Source organism: Sparus aurata, chromosome 19 (assembly GCF_900880675.1).
Source record: "Sparus aurata chromosome 19, fSpaAur1.1, whole genome shotgun sequence".
NCBI lineage: Eukaryota > Metazoa > Chordata > Actinopteri > Spariformes > Sparidae > Sparus > Sparus aurata.
In genome coordinates this window covers 29,054,981-29,076,184 of record NC_044205.1, presented here as the reverse complement: position 1 = coordinate 29,076,184, position 21,204 = coordinate 29,054,981, and the positions used below count along the sequence as shown (strand labels likewise).

The 21,204-nt window shown below is 41.5% G+C and overlaps 1 protein-coding gene across 1 annotated transcript in view; it reads right to left on the bottom strand.

Moving 5' to 3' along the window:
* The window catches only part of LOC115569880 (NACHT, LRR and PYD domains-containing protein 14-like), a 66,453-nt gene extending 59,598 nt beyond the window's left edge, over positions 1-6,855 (bottom strand). The window contains exons 1-6 of the mRNA XM_030398085.1: positions 6,840-6,855; positions 5,644-5,794; positions 5,184-5,306; positions 2,903-3,138; positions 1,125-2,502; positions 618-1,061 (exon numbers count right to left, since the gene is read on the bottom strand). Of these exons, the coding sequence (XP_030253945.1) occupies positions 618-1,061; positions 1,125-2,502; positions 2,903-3,138; positions 5,184-5,306; positions 5,644-5,774 (2,312 nt within the window). The 5' untranslated portion in view covers positions 5,775-5,794; positions 6,840-6,855. The remainder of the gene's footprint in view (positions 1-617; positions 1,062-1,124; positions 2,503-2,902; positions 3,139-5,183; positions 5,307-5,643; positions 5,795-6,839) is intronic.
* Between the last annotated feature and the right edge of the window lie 14,349 nt (positions 6,856-21,204).

Below are 21,204 nucleotides of genomic sequence, written 5' to 3'. Positions count from 1 at the left end.
ACAGGGCCGTGTGAATGAGGCTAGTGTGACTGTACACAGCAACTTGTAGTTCAGATCTGTTTTTACATTTTCAGTAACTATGTGGTGAAGTGCAATATATCACAATATGCATCGTATCACGATGTATCGTCACACATATTGAATCAAGTCCTTGCTGATACTGAGCTGTAATAATAATTGTATCAGTGACAGTTTGTGTAAAGTGGAGTTCAGGTGTGTAACAGCTTCACTTCTTCTCTGAGCTCGGTGATGATAAAATCCTCCACTGAACTGAACCGTTAAAGACGCATTAAAAAAAGAAACAGTGCACAAAATGTGGATTAAAATCTCGACTGTGGAGACATTTCTGAAGCCTCCATCACCCAAAGAAAGACAGTGAGAAGATGACAGAAGTTACTAGTGTTCTCTATTTTCATAGATAGTAAGACGACAATGATTTTAATAGACATTTCTAAATGAACACATGTTTAATTGTTTGATAAAGAAACAGGTTAAATACTAATTTAAGGAAAACTTTTCCATTCTGGAGGTTTTATATCGTACACGTGTCTTGAGGGAGGATCTCTACTCTAACACTGATGTTGTTTTACAGTCTTGATAATCACATCTGGACTTACCGAGCCTTCCTGCAGTTCCTCACAGCTGGAATCAGTCTCTGTCGTCCCTTCCATGATGTGTTGTACGTCTTCAGGTCCAACTCATCCAGAACCTCCTCTGACATCTGCAGCATGTAGGCCAGAGCTGAGCAGTGGATCTCAGAGAGTTCCTTCTTTGATCTGTTCTCTGACTTCAGGAACTCTTGGATCTCCTGATGAACTGAGTGGTCGTTCATCTCCATCAGACAGTGGAAGATGTTGATGCTTCTGTCAGGAGAGATATCATCTCTGTTCATCTCCTTCAGGTTGTTTATGGCTCTCTGGATGAGTTCTGGACTGTTGTCTGTCTGACCCAGCAGACCTCCTAAGAGTCTCTGGTTGGACTCCAGAGAGATGCCATGAAGGAAGCGAACAAACAGGTCCAGGTGGCCATTTTTACTTTCAAGGGATTTCTGCATGGCGCTCCTCAGGAAGTCATCCAGGGATGGGTAACGGGCCTCATGGCCACCAGTTCCTCGACCAAACAACTTTAATATCATCTGTAAAACAGATTTTGGTTTTGGGTCCCTGGGTGTGAAGTCTTTTACAAAAGCCTCCAGGACCTCTCTGTTCCTGTTGGTGTAACAGTGGAACATGTAGACTGCAGCCAGAAACTCCTGAACGCTCAGATGAACAAAGCAGTAGACTGTTTTCTGGAAGATCACACTCTCTCTTCTGAAGATCTCTGTACAAACTCCTGAGTACACCGAGGCCTCTGTGACATTAAGACCACAGCGCTCCAGGTCTTCTTGGTAGAACATGATGTTTCCTGTCTCCAAATGTTCAAACGCCAGCCTCCCCAGCTTCAGAAGATCTTCCCTGTCAGACTCCGTCAGCTCCTGTGGACTCGTCTCACCTCCCTCACCGTACTTCTGCTTCTTCCTCTTTGTCTGAACCAGCAGGAAGTGTGAGTACATGTCAGTCAGGGTCTTGGGCAGCTCTCCTCTCTGGTCTGTAGTCAACATGTGGTCCAGAACTGTAGCAGTGATCCAGCAGAAGACTGGGATCAGACACATGATGTGGAGGCTCCTGGAGGTCTTGATGTGTGAGATGATTCTGCTGGACAGATCTTCATCACTGAACCTCCTCCTGAAGTACTCCTCCTTCTGGACGTCAGTGAAGCCTCGTACTTCTGTTACCCTGTCCACACATGAAGGAGGGATCTGATTGGCTGCTGCAGTTCTGGAAGTGATCCAGACGAGAGCCGAGGGAAGCAGCTTCCCCTGGATGAGGTTTGTCAGCAGCACGCTGACTGATGACTTCTGTGTGACATCAGACACGACCTCATGGTTGTTGAAATCCAGTGAAAGTCTGCTTTCATCCAGGCCGTCAAAGATGAAGAGAAGTTTACAGACAGCGAGCTTCTCTGCTGTCACCTTCTGTAATGTTGGATGGAAAACATGGAGCAGCCTGAGAAGACTGTACTGCTCATCTCTGATCAGGTTCAGCTCCCTGAACGACAGCAGAACCAGCAGACTGACATCTTGGTTTTCGGAGCCTTCTGCCCAGTCCAGAGTGAACTTCTGCACCGAAAAGGTTTTTCCAACTCCAGCGACGCCGTTGGTCAGAACGACTCTGATGCGTCTCTGTTGGTCAGGTGAGGCTTTAAAGATGTCGCAGCACCTGATTGGAGTATCATGGAGGGTCTCCATCTTGGAAGCTGTCTCTAGCTGTCTCACCTCATGTTGGGTATTAACCTCTTCACTCTGTCCCTCTGTGATGTAGAGCTCAGTGTAGATCCTGTTGAGGAGGGTTCCACTTCCTGTTTCATCACTTCCTGTTTCATCACTTCCTTCAGTCACATGTTCACATCTCCTCCTCAGACTGATCTTATGTTCATCTAAAGCCTCCTGCAGACCAACATTCACTGCAACAGAGAAAAAAGGGAGACAGAAACAAAAGTTGACAAGTCTTTTTCTACTGAAACTCTGCTGTGTAAGATTTCTAAGGCCTGATGGCTCTGAGTGAGTAGCTCTAAGAATAACAAATAGAGCTGACAACAGGTTCACACACTTATCAGCACCAGTCTACTGGGCCACACTGTCTCCATATGACAGTGATGATGAAACAGGAGCCTCCACCAATATTGTTAAATGCTTTTTCTAGGTCTGTGTTGGTTCTAAATGTGCTGAGTTAGCATCTTCAGTTAGCACTGCTATGTAGCATCGTGTTCATACGAGTTTGCTTGAATCCTTTCACCTTTCCTTGTTTATTTTCCTCCTGCTGTTTTCTTTGTGACTCATGTACAGATTATCATACAGTCTTACTTGGTGCAGTGTTAATCTGACTGACTGTCCGCAGTCCAGCTCTTGTTCTGGATCTTTTTCCACACTGGGGACAGGAGGAGTGTTCTGATGAAGCAGGCTGGTCCCAGTATGAGGTGATGCACTGTCTGCAGAACCAGTGTCCACAGCTGGTAGAGACTGGATCCTTCAGGATGTCCTGACACAAAGAACAGCAGGACGGCTGCTCCTCCACAGAAACATGCCTCCTCTTCCTCTCTCTGTGAAGACATGTCTTTATAACTATAATGATTCGTTCACTGTTGTTGAAAGATATCCAGATTTAGCCGACACTGTGTGGAAGCTCAGATGGTCACAAGGATCCATAAGAGGTCATTATTTTTCTGTTTATTCAGCATTCAGTCTGTAATGTAAATGTTTGTTTCTATAATTTATATTCATATCTGAGCAGCAGTCTACGACACACAGCATGTGATGACTCTGCTGTTATTTTTAATCTGTCCATGAGGACAAACAGTCTCTAGTAGGTCCAGCATGTTAGCAGCATAACAACATGGAAGCTTTGCCATTCAGCAAACTGGTCAGCAGGGGTTCTCAACACGTCACACACATGGACCATGGAGTGACACACCTCCACACCACCATCTCCATGCTAACACCAAGGTTTCTCTATCACATCTTTTGTTCACAGTTAGTTTCTAATTGTCTGGTGAAACAAGTTACTGTCACATTTATATTGTTAAAGCCCCTGTGCGGAGTTTTTAACTGGATATAGAAAAGTCTCTGGTTTCTGCTGATGTGTCTCTGCTACCTACAACAGCAAATGAGCCCATCAGCGTGAAGATACGCTTTTTCTAAGTAGTCTAATTCCATATCTCTGAAAGCCGTGGTCGGGTCGGACCACTGACGAAACGATTTACGGCAGTCAGACCGGAACTGACGACACTCGGCATATCTGTTTTGTTGCTACGGTGTGCTAACCGAGCTAAAACGTTTTTCATGGCTGATACTGAAAAGAAAAGAAAAAGAATTCGCACCGAAGACCAACGCAAGGCCAAGAGGGAATCCGATCGAGCAAGGGCTAAAACACGTATAAACATTGGAGATTCTTTTGAGAGATGGAGAGAGTTGCGGGGCTTGAAGGGATTCAAGTCTGATCCGGAATTTGCCCGATTCCTCCTAGCCAGGTTTGTACATTTTATTTCATTTATGAAAGGTAATGCGGGACGTAGTTTACAGCAATACGTGAATTTATGTTGTTACAACAAAGCTGGCTAACGTTACCACTAGATTAGCTCAAGATACTACACTCGTAAAAACGACAACGAACGTCTTAGATCATGCATCCGTATCAGCTGTGTGTCTCAGCCCAGCCGACCTGCAACGATGCATCGGTAATATCCTCCGTCATTATAAATGATTCAGTTTCTTACTTAGAACAAAACGTCCATCACAATCACTGTGACTTTGCTGTAACGCTAGCTCTGTAGCACCGTGGGTAATATATATAGCCTGGAAATTGCAGCGCAACAGCAGCATTACTTTGTTTCACCGGCGGCATATAATATTAAGTAGAGATACAAATAGATACATTACCTCGTCCATATGCACGCTGTAGATAGCCGCTAAAAAAATAAAAAGCTTTTAAAGCAAGTCCCGTCTTCTTTCCGACGTTTCCAAAACAAATCTACACACGCCGGCCAGACAACGTCTTCACGACAGTGGGCGCTAGGGCTCATGGGAAATGCAGTCTTCATTCCGGCAAAACACCACCGCTTTCGTCCAGCGGGGCCGCCAAAATCAACACTAAATGAAAACTCCGTACAGGGGCTTTAATAAATTATTTTAATTTAACAAAAAAGCCTTAGTGTGGCGCACTGCAAACAAACAATGGAGATTATATCACTCATGACACCATGTAGACCATCTTTGGAAATAAGAATTAATAATTCAATGAGTCATCAAGACATAAAACCAATTATCCTGAACTAGAGTAGTCTAAAAAAGGCAGACATCGTGTTAAAAGAGAAAAACAGATTGATAATGAAATCGTGACAACAAATTATTTTGAGGACAAATATGAAAAAATCAAACATTTGAAGAACATTCTTTAGTTTTGAACCGTTTAAAATATTTACCATGACTTTAAAATGAAGGCTAAAACACTGTTAGTAGGTTAGAATAAATTAGCAGTATAAATTCTTTAGTTAGGTTTCTTTATCATCTGTAATTTTCAAAGAGTTTGTCTGAATGTGTCGTCTTTGGACAGGACAGACATCAGCTTACAGTAAAAACAGTCTCTTACTGTGTGTCTGAGGGTTCTGGTTCAGTGCTGAAGTGTGGAGGTAGTCCTTCTTCGGACCAGTGACTCCTCAGAGACAGACAGCTGGACACTGGAGACTCTGCTCTCTGTCTGTTGGACTGAACTCTGCAAACACAAACATGTTTTTTATTAATCTCACAAACACCCTAAAAAAAATCTATGATGTCATTTAAGAAGCTCTAAAAACACAAACTCCTGCAACAGTTTAAAAGTTTGTATTAGTCCTCTTAGATCAGATTACAGCTTTCTTCAAGGTGACTGACAGCTGTCACAGGTAAGAAGAGGAAGACACATTATTTATTTTAGTTTCACAGACAGTTTGTTAGATTTAGGCAGCAAATACATCTCAGTAAATAATTTCACATAAAACACACAATCAACCAGTGGAATCAGAAAAGACTGAAAATGAGTCAGATAAATAAGTTAGTATCAGTTCTCTTACTGTGTGTCTGAGGGTTCTGGTTCAGTACTAAAGAGTGGAACACGACCTTTGGATTGGTCACTCTTCATAGACAGACAGCTGGAGACTGCAGACTCTGCTCCGTCCTCCTCTTCCTCCACACAATCACTCATCTTCTGCACTTCAGACAGCACTGAGGTAAATATGTAGCACATGGAAGGAGAACAACATGAAGACGAGGAAGACAAACAGGTGAAACAAGATGAAGAGGAGGAGGAAGGTGTAAAATGGAGCTGGTGAAGCTGCAGACTCATCACCCAATGTGATGCTCAACAAAAGTGACATTTACAAAGATGGGCCATGTTTATGTGTAATTAAAGGGACGTCCCTCAGTATGATGTCCTGCTCTGTCCACTCAAAACAGAGACTCAACTAACTGCCTGCACACTTTCTCTCTAACTTGTTGGTTGCTTCCTCCATGTTTCATGTACCTGGATCACCTGCTCAGGTTTGTGGTGTGATCACTTTATGAGCTTCTCTCTGTTATTCTTTGTTCAATAGAATGTAACCTCACTGAATAGTCCTGCAATAAATCACATGTTTTCATAAGATTCTAAAATACATGTTGTGATGTCTCATTTAAATTGGTGTTTATCAAAAACACTGATTGATTATTTTTGAACCTTTTGCTTGAAATCAGCAAGAAAAAAACTTTGCAATATGATTCAACCTCAGATGTTAGAGGCTCACAGTCATCAGTGTTAAATATTAACACATTCTGTTAATATTTAACAGCAACATGATACTTTTGACCAACATTTATTGTATCTACATTGGAACAACACAATATCTTGACTGCCTGTGCAGTTTGATCCAAGTCTATAAAACAGACCTTTGAGCATTAGATGTTTAATTGAGGCTGAACCTGCTGAAAACGATTTACTGATTAACTATTAAATCATTTTGTCAGCTGAACCTGAAGTGGTGGACAAACTATTGAATATAAAATTAAATCCAGTAAAACAAAACCACTGTGGTCTTCTGGACTTCAGTCAGTCTGAGAGGTAACCAGTAACACTGACAGTGAACTCAGAACATGAGAATCAAACAAGTCTGTTCAAGAGTCTCAACCCAGACTGAGAAGAGAGGATCACATATACACCATATACAGTCAGAAGTTCTGATCCAGATCAGAGACTCTGACCACAGAACAATATTTATGTAGAAATAAAACTCACCCTGTCTCTGACTTCTTTTCCTCGTCCTGCTGCTGTCGACTCCAAATGAACTCTGGCTGAACACATTCAGTTTTATAGTTTTATTGTCTCTGTCCTGTTCTCACCTGCTGCACCTGAACCACCTGGTCAGTGTTGCTCCTCCTCTTGTCATTTCCTGTAAATCACATGTGTACTTTGTTCTGTTCAGGTGTCTCCATGATGACCTCCCTCTGCTTGAACAGCTCAAACTAACACAGATAAACCAAACACAGCAAACTAAGTTCAGATTGCTGTCAGACAATCTTCCCCTGGTCAGCTGAGTTTACCTCCCTTGAACAATGTTTCTGGTTGTAGATCAGCTGAACAAGTATTTGGTAACGTTCAGCTCTTCAACGTGAGCTTTGTCCTGGAACAGCTTCTTCACAGACATGTTGCTGCTGCAGTCGTCTTTGTAACACCACAACAACTTGAGTTAGTCTATCAAGTCTCAGTGTGTCAACAGCAGCCTGACAGCGAGCAGCAAACTGCAGCTGCCAGAGTAACAGAGTAATATTACCACTGTACTCAGATCTGTATTATCAGGTCTTAACTTCAGTAAACGCTGAGTCGAGCTGCTGTCAAGTTAAACCACTCCACTGTTTGACTTTTTAATCCATGATGCTGGAAAAAATCATATTTTATGACTCATCATCTGATTGTAAGTCTGCAAAATAAGATTCAGCTCTTCAGCAGATGTGGTGGAGAGTAAAACGTGTGTGTGTGTGTGTGTGTGTGTGTGTGTGTTTTGTGTATTCAGTTGTGCAGCCTGCTGTGTATTTAAAGTGTGTTCACAGCAACAGTCACTGTGAGAATGAACCACAGTTACAGCTGGATGGTTCAGCACAGAATGATCCAACAGGAGATTTGAGGTGGTTCTTTATTCGTCCATCTCAGCAAACAGCACAGAGTCATCAGTACAACCACACCAGGTTGTTAAAATGGAGCCTGTTTATAGGGAGTCACAGCTGATGACCCTGGAAGATTCCATCCACCGGGATCCACTGCCTACCAACATGTTTAACACACCAGTTTTATTCCTATATTTACACCACATCATCTGTAACCTGTATACACACCCCCATTTACATCCACTAACAAAGGAAATACACCCAAAATCATATTACATTTGCTGAAGTATTGCTACAATACACACATCTCAGAGTACTTTCTCCAACACTGGCTGAAACAGAAGACAGATGTAGAAATATAATAAAGGTGGAAATCAGATATCTGAGGCGGTGACTGCTTCCACCTGCAGAGGGCGCTGCAGTACAACGTTTGTCACATTCATCAGTGATGAAGCTGAACATCACTCAACTCTTCTTCTTTAACCTCCTGCTCAACAGATAGTGAATGTTGCAGCTTTATTTATTATCATCATTTCTAAGAATGAGTTTGTAAGTTTGAATGCATCACTGAGCAGATGGAGGATTAAAGTTTGTGAAAAGCAAAACAAATCACAGACCGTCGACTAAATATATTGAATTTAGCAGAATTGAAGCTGCTGATGCTTAAAGGTGTGATTTTCTAATTAGAATAAGTAATAAATGAGAGTGTTTGGTGAGTAAAGCTACAAAGTGCAGCACTAGTGAAGGAAAAGGTAAAGAACAGCCAGTGGCGGCTCTCTCTCTCTATATATATATATAATAAAATGTTTCATAATCAAATAAGTTATTTTTAATTGTTAATTTTCTTGTTCTGAGTTTGTTCTATTAAAATCTTGTGTAAATATGCAATAATTAGGGTTTACTATGTGTGATAATATGAATATTGATAAATGTATAATTAAACTTGTTAAAATGTACATTTTGCTGTTATTTGGTTTTGAAACAAACATCATTTTTCTGTCTAACGACGCGCCTTGCCACTGACGATAAGAGAACCTTAAGAGCGGTGTGACTCAAAATCTGCGGAAAGATGTTTTTTGTAATCGTTTCTGTTAGTTACAAATAAATACTGTTGTAGAAAAGAATCCAGAAGCTGGTGAAAATGAGCAAAACTGAAGCTGAGTCCAGAGAAGTGATTGAACAAACGGACGTTGTTTAAATGTAACGGGTTGTGTGTGTGCGTGGTTCTACGGTGGATGTGATAGTGATGTGGAGAAGAATCTCCCAGACAACCAGAGAGATTTGATACTTGTGTCTTAGCAAAGCAGAGTTTTATTATGAGGCTCAAGTTAAAGGGAAGAGTAAGTGGACTTTAGGAGTGGCCAGAGAGTGGATCAACAGGAAGGGACTAATCAAAGTGAATCCTCAGAATGGTTACTGGACGATATGGTTGAGGAATAAAAATGAGTCCAAAGCTAACGCTAGCCCTCCAGTCAGTCTCTCTCTGAAGCGTCAGCCTGAGAAGGTGGGGGTGTTTGTGGATTATGAGGAGGGTCTGCTCTCCTTTTATGACGTTGATGCTGCAGCTCTTATCTGCTCCTTTACTGGCTGCTGCTTCACTCACAAACTCTATTCTGTCCATGTACTAATGATGGTGGTAAAAACTCTGCTCCTCTGATCATCTCTCCTGTCAATCACACTGAGGAGAACAAACACTTGATTTTCTACACAAAGATTCACATCATTTCATGGAATAAATGGACATGTTTTAATCTGCTTTCACCCTGCAGTCTTTGTTACAAATTCCACTCATGTCAAACAAATGTGTTGCTCAAAGTATGTTTCCAACATGTCCTCTCACCTGGCTACAGACTGAGCCTCTGGGCAGCGTCCCAGCAGCGCTAAACACTCTGCCTTCAGTATCCTGAACCTGTGACATGCTGGGGCAGACTCCAAGGCACGGTCCATGCAAAATACAACCTAGAGACAACCACAGCACACGTGTCTGGAACCGCTGATATATCATAGAATACATGTGGATTTATTGCTGATGTGTGATGTATACATTGTTGATTTGTCACATTCTGATCCATGTGTTTTTATCTGTTTTACTACAAATGTTTTTCTCTGATGTGTCACTTTGATTTTTCACCACAACAACTCACCAGTTTTACCACATTGATTGATGTTATCTAATGTAGTCTCATTTATTCTAATAACTGAATGACTATTATATTATCAGAAAACAATGTTCTCAGAATTATGACGCAGTTGCGTTTTGAATTGAACCATTTCATTATCTGATCATTGTAAATATAAGAAGAGCTGCATCCTGACAAAAAATGTAGAAAAGAGCAAAAAAGTTGATTTTGTTTTTCTTTGTGAATAAAAAAGAAAAAGCAAAAAACAAAGAAACTTGTGTCTGATTGATTATTGAGTTTGTTATTGATATCAACAGCTGATGTTTCTAATGGTGACCAAATCATGTGATTAAAAACACCATCAGCTGTTCTCAGAGTGACTTGAGCTGACGAGCTCCAATCCTCCATCACACCTGAGACAGCTGGTAGTGTGAGATGATGTCTGTCCCCTTTGGACAGCACGGCCACACAGGAACACACAGTTGTTCTGCACAACGTTATGCAACTGCAATCATTCACATCTGTGTCATGAAAAGTAGAACAATTACTATCCCAAGTAGCAGAAAAATGGACTGACAGAAGGAAAGAACCTCAGTACCATACTTCAGTTTGGAGCCTTCAGTGAAGTTCTGATTAAATCCAAATTTCTTTTCTTCTTCTCAAACTATGTTCTGTTCAGTTCTGAGAGAATCTGGTGTTGGTGGTCAGAACCAGAACTGCTTTTTCACATCAACTTCTAAAATACCATGTAGAAATAAACTGCAATTCACCATCGTTCCACATGGTGGAGCTGCAACTGACAGCAAAAACAAACATCCAATGAAATATGTTGATCTACAAGTTTGTTGACAAACAGTTGTTGAGGCTCTTTGTGTTCAGAATATGTGAGAGAATAAAACAATAAAGGTCCAGGTGGAGGTCCAGGTCCAGGTGGAGGAGGTGTGTGAGTGTGGAGCAGAAGGAGTGGAGGAGTGTCAGTGTGTCTGCAGAGACTGTGTAGAAGGACAGAGCAGCAGCAGAGCAGTCCAGATACACTGATGATACTCTGTCACATCCAGAGGAACACAGGGATGATGCTGGACTGGACATTGTGTGTGACAGTGGAGCTGATCTCAGAGCAGTTCACACTGCAGCACTGACAGTCATCTCCACTTGTTGTGATTGGTCCGTCAGTCACTGCTGGATGAAGCTCTCCTCTCCACTCCACCTCCCAGTAACACGGCCCAGTCAGAGCCTCTCCACCCACCAGCTGATGGTGCTGCTTCAACCTCTCTGGATCATCAGGACACAGCTGATCCTCTCAACACCTCCACCTTTCTCCTCAGTGTAAGTGATATGACCACGATTCCCAGCTGATGAGAGAAGCAGAGAGACAGCAGAAGTGATAAATGAGTGTTTCCAGAGACTCCCCCCATCAGCTGTCAGTCAGTGATATAAAGACCAGCAGGACTTCAGTCCTGTTCAGACCACAAGTGGAGCGGCTGTGTAGCGTAGCCAGCTTCCTTTCAGCTTCATGTTAACGTGTTGGAGTGAAGCTCACAGACCTGCAGACACTTTGGACATCAAGTCTGTTTACTCTGCAGGTTTCACTGAAGGACACAGTGGAAATAAACTGCTGACAGTCCCTGAACGCATCATTACTGCAGGAACACAGATACTCACAGCTCACTTTAATGATGATTTACTGCTGTTAAAAACCAGAGTCTCACTCACAGTTAAAGATTTCATCTACTTTGGAAACATTACATGACAAATATGTAAATATGGAGTCTGTTATAAAATATTTGGACAAATCAAATGACACATGGGCAGATATAAATATAAGGTTAAAGGTCCTACATTGAACAGTAAAACATCAGCTGTGGTTACTAAATGTAATGATGGTTCTCTGAAATAAGAGCCTTCAGTCAGACTGACCCGAGAGCTGTGACAAAGATGAACTGATGAGTTCTTTAGTGTTGAAATGAGAGAACAAACACTTTGAGATCAGATTTGATGCTCCTACAGTTTGATGAATGAGGACACTGTCTCTATACATCCTGTGATGCTGTCAGCAGAGCCGTTTCTTGCTATATGTGGACTATGCGGATGCAGAGGGCACCTGCGCTACTAGGGGGCCCCTCAAGTTGCAAGTTCATTCTCAATATCTGAGGAGTGACCCGACGGAAAAGGTGTGAAAAGTACCTGGCACCTGGCCTGCTGATTGGTCAGATCTGCTCTCTACCGATTGGTCCGATCTGGTGTCTATTGCACCCTGTTGCTATGACGACCTAAGTGAGGTGAGGCGAGTTGCGCTGAGCTGCCGCTACCAGTCATTTACAGCATGGCATCAAAACAAAAGTATTTATCCAATTCAGAAAAAACAAGAAACTAGATGAAGAAAAACGCTCACAGGATAAAGGTAAGGTTTGTTTTCATGATGTTGGGTGGAGGGGCTAGCTTGAATGCAAGATGTTTAGCTAGCTTAAGTGTTTGCTTTAGGAAAGGACTAATTACAGCAGGTCCAGTTCGTTGGCATTACATTTGTGAGGGAGGGTGTTGATAGGCAGAAGTCTGTCATGTCTGCTGGATCCTCGTCCGGTGGAGCTGCTGCTCCGTCATGAACCTCCTCTGCTGGTAAATATCTGCCACATAACATTACTTCAGAATTACCTTCATGATTCATCCATCAATTTTTGTATTCTCAGTTCAAAGGTCTCTAATGTGAAGTGTGCTAAACACACATATATATATCAGGCCTACTGTGGATCATTATGGACTATTGTGGCAGTGGATTATTGCTCTGACTGGATTATTGTTAACTCCACTGAGTTAGTTGCGTCGTTCTTTACCACATTCATTACAATATTTATTGTGACAATATAATTTGAACAAATGTGCCTACATTCCTACAGTTTAGTTATGTTTTTGATGTATTACTGTGTTTTCTTTAAAAGAATCATAATCACACAAATTGAAGTAAATTTAAAGTAAACTATACTATATATGACCGTTAGTTCTGCCCACAGGATATAAGTTAAGACCAGATCATCAGTTAGACACAAGTAGTCCACTTTGTAACACCTGTGAAATATACACACAAATATTCCTTCAGTTTCACAAAGTGCTCATCATTCATTTATCTTCATTTATAACTCTAACAAGTACAATGTGTTAAAAACTGCTTAAAAGTGACAACTTTGAAATTGGGTGCTTTAAAATGACACTGTGCTGAATATTACAATGTTTAATATAAAATCAGATTATGTATTTCTGCATTAGTGTAATATAACTCAATAATATCGTATGAATATTTAATTAGGATCTATTTTGCTTGGTGGAGTTTTGTGTTTGCAGGAGCAATTCTGAAATATTTTGAAGCCGCGGACCAGGAAACAGCGCGGCCGCCTTCAGCACCACCGGACCAGGATATTTAAGTTTAAAAATGTTTTACAATTTTAAATAAATATTTTTGGGGAACACTGCATCAGTTTCATGTATTGACCTATAGAGGATCCCCATTGTTTACCGTGTATTATCATGTTCTATCAGTTCAACTTGCTTGGTTGGGTCAATTTAAGATGTTTTATTTTAATTTGAGAGGTTTTCACGACTCTAGCCTGTTTTCCTCTTAAAATGTAATAGATTGTTGCATCTTTGTGGATCACCTAAAAGAGTTAGGAATCTATCCATCCTAGTTTGACAAAATAGAGGCCCACAAACAGCATCTTGCATAGGGCCCGCAAAAAGACAGAAACGGACCTGCTGTCAGCTGTGATCAGCTTTATTTCCTGTAAACATGAACACAACAACAACAGTCGTCTTCACATCAACTCAAACACACCATCACAACAAGCTTCTGGCTCGTCTGATTGGCTGACTGTTCTCCTCTCACAGCTTCACTGAGGAAAGCAGGAAATACTGGATCTTTACTTTGATACTGTGTTTAGTATAATACTGCTGAAACCAGCATGAACTGACTCCAACCCTCTACTGACCTCAGAGTCTCCAGTCTGCAGTCTGGACTCTCCTTCAGAACACACAGCAGCTTCATGTCTGAATCCTTCAGGTTGTTTTCACCCAGCTGCAGATCTCTCAGATGGGAGGGGTTGGACTTCAGAGCTGAGGCCAGAGAAGCACAGCTGATCTCTGACAAACTGCAGCTCCACAATCTGAATAAAGAATAAATGATGGAGATAAAAATCACTTTATAATCCAATGTGTGTAAATCAAAAGTTAGTTCAGAGGATCTTCTGTTAACAGATTAAATCATAAACATGAATTTACTTTAGCAACTAATTGAACATTTTCTGCAGTTATTTTCAGAAACAGAAGTCTGAAGACTGAATTTAGATTAAAAAAACATGAAAATATGAACCAAAGGAGATTTATAACTTTGATATACAAGTACATGTGTATATGTATATAAGTAATGTATGAATGTAAACTCAATTGTTAATTTAACAAATCAGATCTACAACAGTAACAGAGTCAGTGAACTGACCTCAGAGTCTCCAGTCTACAGTTTGGACTCTGTAGAAAATCACAAAGCAGCTTCACTCCTGAATCCTTCAGGTTGTTTCCACTCAGGTCCAGCTCTCTCAGATGGGAGGGGTTGGACTTCAGAGCTGAGGCCAGAGAAGCACAGCTGATCTCTGACAACCTGCAGCTCCACAATCTGAATAAAGAATAAATGATGGAGATAAAAATCACTTTATAATCCAGTCAGATGTGTTCAGGTTTTAAATGTGTAGCTCAACATTAATGTGTCCTCATCACTGAGCTTTTCTCTAAAATGAGTAAAGAGACTTTGTCATTGTGTTATTGTGGATCATCATCAGCCTTCTACAGACATCATCCACATGTCAGCACAACATTCATACAGCTGTTCATGTCAACACAGATTAATAACAAGCTGCTGATCTCACTCAGGTCTGGATCAATAGAATTATTAAACATTTATTATTAAAAGTATTTAAAATGATCAATATCTTTAGATCATACTGGAAGACATGGCAGGACATCTTTCAATTCCAGCATAAGAACTGAGGCATTGGCTATAATCACTTTCCTGTGTTGAGTTTTTACTCCACTGACAGTTTTGTCAGAGCAATTTTATCTTCAAATATTGCATTTTTTACATCCATTTACCAGGTGTTGGAGAGCTTGAAAGACAAATCATGTTCTGTGATGAACGTGCACACGCGTCCCGTAAATGACCAAATAATATCCGGGTTTCAATGAACCGCAGGGTCCCTTTAAACGCCGGGTGCAGGTGTGTATGTTGGTAAATAACCACCGGTTCCAAATAAATGTTGGGTCTAATTTATTTATTTATTTAAATCAAGGAAGAAGACGTGAACACTGACACTGCACATTTTTCTTCTTCGCCCTAGAGAGGTTTCAATAATATTGTCTGCCTCTGACTTCCATATAATGTTTCAAAATAATTTGCAATGTAATATAAATGTAATCAGACAAAGATTATTTAGGAAATATGAAGATTAATGGAAACAGGATATATGGAAGAAGCCAAAGCTTAGAAATTATGTTCAGTTTAAGAATGACTGTGTTATAGAACCTTATATTTTTTTGAAGTTAAAGAGAAGGCAGAGGTCCCTCTGTGCTCAATTAAGAACCAGTACCTTATCTCTGGCAGTAGAAGTGGGTCGATTTAAAGTTACACCTGAACATTTACGTTTGTGTGAATTTTGTGATCTCCAGGTTGTGGAAGATGAATTTCATTTAGGGCCCTATCTTAACGATCTGAAACGCAAGTATCAAACGCAAAGCGCAAGTAGCTTTGTGGGCGGATCTCAGGCGCTGTTGCTATTATGCCGGCGGGATAAATGACTCTTGCGCCCGACGCAAATCTAAAATGGGTTGGTCTGAAGTAGCTACATTAGTCATAGGTGTGGTTTGGGCGTAACGTGCAATAAACCAATCAGAGCGTCATCTCACATTCCCTTTAAGAGCAGGCGCGCTTGTTCCATGGCGCATTGCTATTATAACGGCGAATTTGCCAGGCGCACGCCAGGAGCGGTTCACAGCCGAGGAGACCGACGTTCTCGTCAGGGCTGTAAAAGACTGAGAAGAGGCCTTGTATGGAGATGGGAGAAATCCATCCAAATGAGCTTTGATTAAACGGGCGTTGGAGGAAATTGCCACAATTGTTTCTAAGGCTGGCATCCCCAGGACATCACACCTGGCCATGGGCGCAGTGCGCACGGGCCGAGCAGTGCGTAACGGCTATGGAAGTTAAATCATGTCATTAATCAAGAGCATAGATTTTCAGTTTGAGAGCATGATTTCATTCCTTTTCAGTGACACAGCTCTTAACATATATCCCGCTGCCTGGGTAGCTGGATAATATGGCGAAAGTACAGCAGCTATTGTTCTACTTTATGTTGATGTAGCTATTGTAATGAAAAGCACGGGCGCTTGTGTATTAATTAACTGATATTTTATTCCAAAAGTCGTCAAAAAATAAAGGCAACCGCCGCATTTAACAGCCTGGAGGGCGGAAGTAGATAAACATGGTAGAAAGAGTGCCCGCCCCGCAAAGAAGCGGGGATAATCTTATTGGTCAACAGTAGCCGGCCTTCTATTGGTTGACAGTGTTGATACACAAGAAAAATCCGTGAGCAGAGCAGAGATCCGAGAGCAGAACTTGACCTGTGAGCAGGTGTGTGTTCTGAGCGCGTGCACTTTAGATCTGAGCGCGCAGCGGGCACATTTGAATGCGAGCGAAATTTTTGTGTGCAAGAAGGAGAAACGTGAGCACGGGCATGTGATTTTTGAGTTCAAGCAGACATTTTGAAAGAGAGCAGAAGAAATTTAAATGGAAGAACAAAATGTGAGCATGAGGAGAAAAAATCTGAGCACGCGAAAGAGCTGTGTCACTGAAAAGGAATGAAATCATGCTCTCAAACTGAAAATCTATGCTCTTGATTAATGACATGATTTAACTTCCATAAACGGTCAGCTGATGAGGGAGCCGCACAAACACCAAGGTGCAGAGGATCCAGACCCGCTACACGCCGTGGCAGCATTGTCAGACCGGACTTTACTGTCCGGGATGCGGCATGGTATTAATGCCCGTCTTGACCGGGTGGCGATGTTGCTGCGGCCTCTCCGGCGCATTGCCTCAAGTCTCCAAATGCACCACCTGCTCCTGTTGTGCCCCTTCCTCCTCCTCCCCCAACTCCATCTCCGTCCACCCGCTCCACTAGGAGCACATCGCGCATTGCCACTCCCGGACCCTCACAGCTACGGCGGCGCGTCACATATCAGAGAGATATATAATTAGTTCTTATGTTTAAATCTTTTCAACTTTTTTGTTTGGTTTGCAAAAACGGGAACTGCTTCTTTGTAGATGAGAGAAGCAAAGTGTATGCACGTTGAGCACACGCTACATTATGGCCAAGCATGCGCCCTTAAAATAGCATCTGAATAAGCGCCACTGACTTTAGACTGGGTTTTTCCTGGTCTGTGGCGGAAGTGTTTTCTGAAACTGCAAAATAGCACCAGTGATCGTTTGCGCCGGAACACGCCTCCTCTTTTCGCTGAACCGCCCCGGGAGCGCAAAGTCATTCCCTAATTTAAGGACGCGCGTCTGCGGAGGGAAAAGTCCAATGTGCGCCGAGTGCAAAATGGGAATTACACAAGCGCCAGTGTACAAAGTCAATTGCGCTGAGTGCAAGATAGAGCCCTTTGTGTTTTATTGTCCTTTATATTGTGATTTAAGGAACTCTCTATTTGAATCAATCCAGTTTAAAAATCCTGATATATTTTGGAAATATGAAGGGGAGATTCTGTGCTGGTTGTTTGAAAATGATGTTTTTGCTTTGGCAAAATGTATAGAAAAGGCCTGGTATCTGCGGCAAAGTATTTTGTATCCTATATGACAATCCATTTGTATTTGTATCCATATCTTTTATGGTTTAGTTATGTTATGATGTGTTCTGTCTTATGTCACGTGGCTGTCGTGGATGTAACTGTGAAATTAATACTTGATGAATATGATTAGCGTCTAATAAGCACATGAGGGCTGAGCACCAACCATGGTGTTTGACACTTAAATAAACCAATCAATCAATCGAAAAAAAAAATGCATATATAAGTATATATGTATATGTACATAAGTAAGGTATAAACGTAAACTCAATTGTTAATTTAACAAATCAGATCTACAACAGTAACAGAGTCAGTGAACTGACCTCAGAATCTCCAGTCTACAGTTTGGACCCTGTAGAAAATCACACAGCAGCTTCACTCCTGAATCCTTCAGCTTGTTGTCACTCAGGTCCAGCTCTCTCAGATGGGAGGGGTTGGACTTCAGAGCTGAGGCCAGAGAAGCACAGCTGATCTCTGACAAACTGCAGCTCCACAATCTGAATAAAATTTAAATTATGTAGATAAAAATCACTTTATAATCCAGTCAGATGTGTTCAGGTTTTAAATGTGTAGCTCAACATTACTGTGTCCTCATCAATGAGCTTTTCTCTAAAATGAGCAGAGAGACTTTGTCATTGTGTTATTGTGGATCATCATCAGCCTTCTACAGACATCATCCACATGTCAGCACAACATTCATACAGCTGTTCATGTCAACACAGATTAATAACAAGCTGTTGATCTCACTCAGGTCTGGATCAATAGAATTATTAAACATTTATCATTAAAAGTATTTAGAATGATCAATATCTTTAGATCATACTGGAAGACATGGCAGGACATCTTTCAATTCCAGCATAAGAACTGAGGCATTGGCTATAATCACTTTCCTGTGTTGAGTTTTTACTCCATTGATAGTTTTGTCAGAGCAATTTTATCTTCAAATATTGCATTTTTTACATCCATTTACCAGGTGTTGGAGAGCTTGAAAGACAAATCATGTTCTGTGATGAACGTGCACACGCGTCCCGTGAATGACCAAATAATATCCGGGTTTCAATTAACCACAGGGTCCCTTTAAACGCCGGGTGCAGATGTATATGTTGGTGAATAACCGCCGGTTACAAATAAATATCGGGTCTAATTTATTTATTTATTTATTTGTTTAAATCAAGGAAGAAGACGTGACCACTGACACTGCACGTTTTTCTTCTTCGCCTTTTTCACGTGTTGTGCTGCTTTCTGTCAGTCAGTATCACACTGATGATTGCCATGGCTCCGGTGCAGCCACAAAATAGTAAGGAAAACTCTGGAGAAGCAGCCGCTAGACGTTTCTCTGTCGACCAGAAGAGAGTGAGAGAAACTGAGCTTCAGCGTCTGTCCGAGGAGGACAGCAACAGGGCCAGGCTGCCTGCTGGAGGGAGGAAGAAGGCTAGCGAGGAGCCTGAGATAAACATGCGGGGATGAGTTATCAGCAAACGGGCACACCACGAGAGAGTGTCCCGCAAAATGATCAGGGCGATGGAGAAACAAATGTACGCCACCGTGAGTGACAGCAGAGATGAGGAGTTTGCAGCGAGTGCTGGTTGGATGAATCGTTTCCTCCACCGCAACAGCTTCACTTGCAGAAGGCAGCTATTGCCCAGAAGGATGCCGGAGAATTCACAGAGAAGCTGGAGAAGTTTGTGACATTTTCATCCCGGATTTTTGAGAGGAAGGAATTAAACGCCTGTCCCAAATTGCTGCCTGGTCTGTTAAAGGGATAGTTCGGGTTTTTTGAAGTGGGGTCATATAAAGAACATATCTATAGTCGATCTGTTTCCTACCGTAATCACCTATCAGCGCAGCCTCAGTTTGGAGGAGCAGAGAGCTGCTCCAACCCAGACACTCAGCTTTGTACTGCAGTGAACGGGGTCCAGGGAAAAAGCTTAATTAATCACCTAAAACAAGGCTCACGTAAAAAAAATCTATATAAGTTCAGGTGTATGTTGTATAGGTAAAATTCACACTGCTTTACATCGCTGTCAGACGTAGCTTTCTTTTGGCACTACATTTTCTCAACCGCAGAACCTCCATATCCCTATGCACTAGCGCAACTGGGCAACAGCTGATCAGCGGGCGGCAGAATACAGCGCGAGGCCCAGCTGCTGGACGAGAGGTTTGCTTTCAATAAAAACTAAATTTAACTCTCCGTATCCTTCCACATTAGCGCTTATGCGTAGGGATACGGGGGTTCTGCGGTTGAGAAAATGTAGTGCCAAAAGAAAGTGTGGCCTGAAGGCGATGTAAAGCGGTGTGAATTTTACTAATACTGCAGGGGTTTGGGGCTTTGAAGAGGTTTTTTTTTTTTTCAGATTTTTTTGGCATAGACACCTTTATTAAGCAGTAGACAGATAGGAAATATGGGAGAGAGAGGGGGATGTGACATGCAGCAAAGGACCTCCAGCCGGAATTTGAACCGGGGTCGGCTGCGTTTGTGCGCTCTAACCACTCGACCACCTGCGCACCCCTTTGAAGAGGTTTTTGATTGTAATTCTGTTCAGAATCGTGGTTTGAGGTGTTTTCTTGGTGTGCATAAATATGCAGCAAAAGGATCTGTTGAAGGGGACGCAGGATGGGATCCATGTATTGTAAAACAAAGATGTGAAATGGTGCGATTGTGGAACCGGCTTGTCAGTCTGCCAGAGGAAAGGCTAGCTAGGAATATGTTTAATTGGGACAGAGTAAAGCATCACCCCTGGTCTAGAGAGGTTTCAATAATATTGTCTGCCTCTGACTTCCATATAATGTTTCAAAATAATTTGCAATGTAATATAAATGTAATCAGACAAAGATTATTTAGGAAATATGAAGATCAATGGAAACAGGATATATGGAAGAAGCCAAAGCTTAGAAATTATGTTCAGTTTAAGAATGACTGTGTTACAGAGCCTTATATTTTTTTGAGGTTAAAGAGAAGGCAGAGGTCCCTCTGTGCTCAATTAAGAACCAGTACCTTACCTCTGGCAGTAGAAGTGGGTCGATTTAAAGGTACACCTGAACATTTACGTTTGTGTGAATTTTGTGATCTCCAGGTTGTGGAAGATGAATTTCATTTTGTGTTTTATTGTCCTTTATATTGTGATTTAAGGAACTCTCTATTTGAATCAATCCAGTTTAAAAATCCTGATATATTTTGGAAATATGAAGGGGAGATTCTGTGCTGGTTGTTTGAAAATGATGTTTTTGCTTTGGCAAAATGTATAGAAAAGGCCTGGTATCTGCGGCAAAGTATTTTTTATCCTATATGACAATCCATTTGTATTTGTATCCATATCTTTTATGGTTTAGTTATGTTATGATGTGTTCTGTATTATGTCACGTGGCTGTCGTGGATGGAACTGTGAAATTAATACTTGATGAATATGATTAGCGTCTAATAAGCACATGAGGGCTGAGCACCAACCATGGTGTTTGACACTTAAATAAACCAATCAATCAATCGAAAAAAAAAATTTATATATA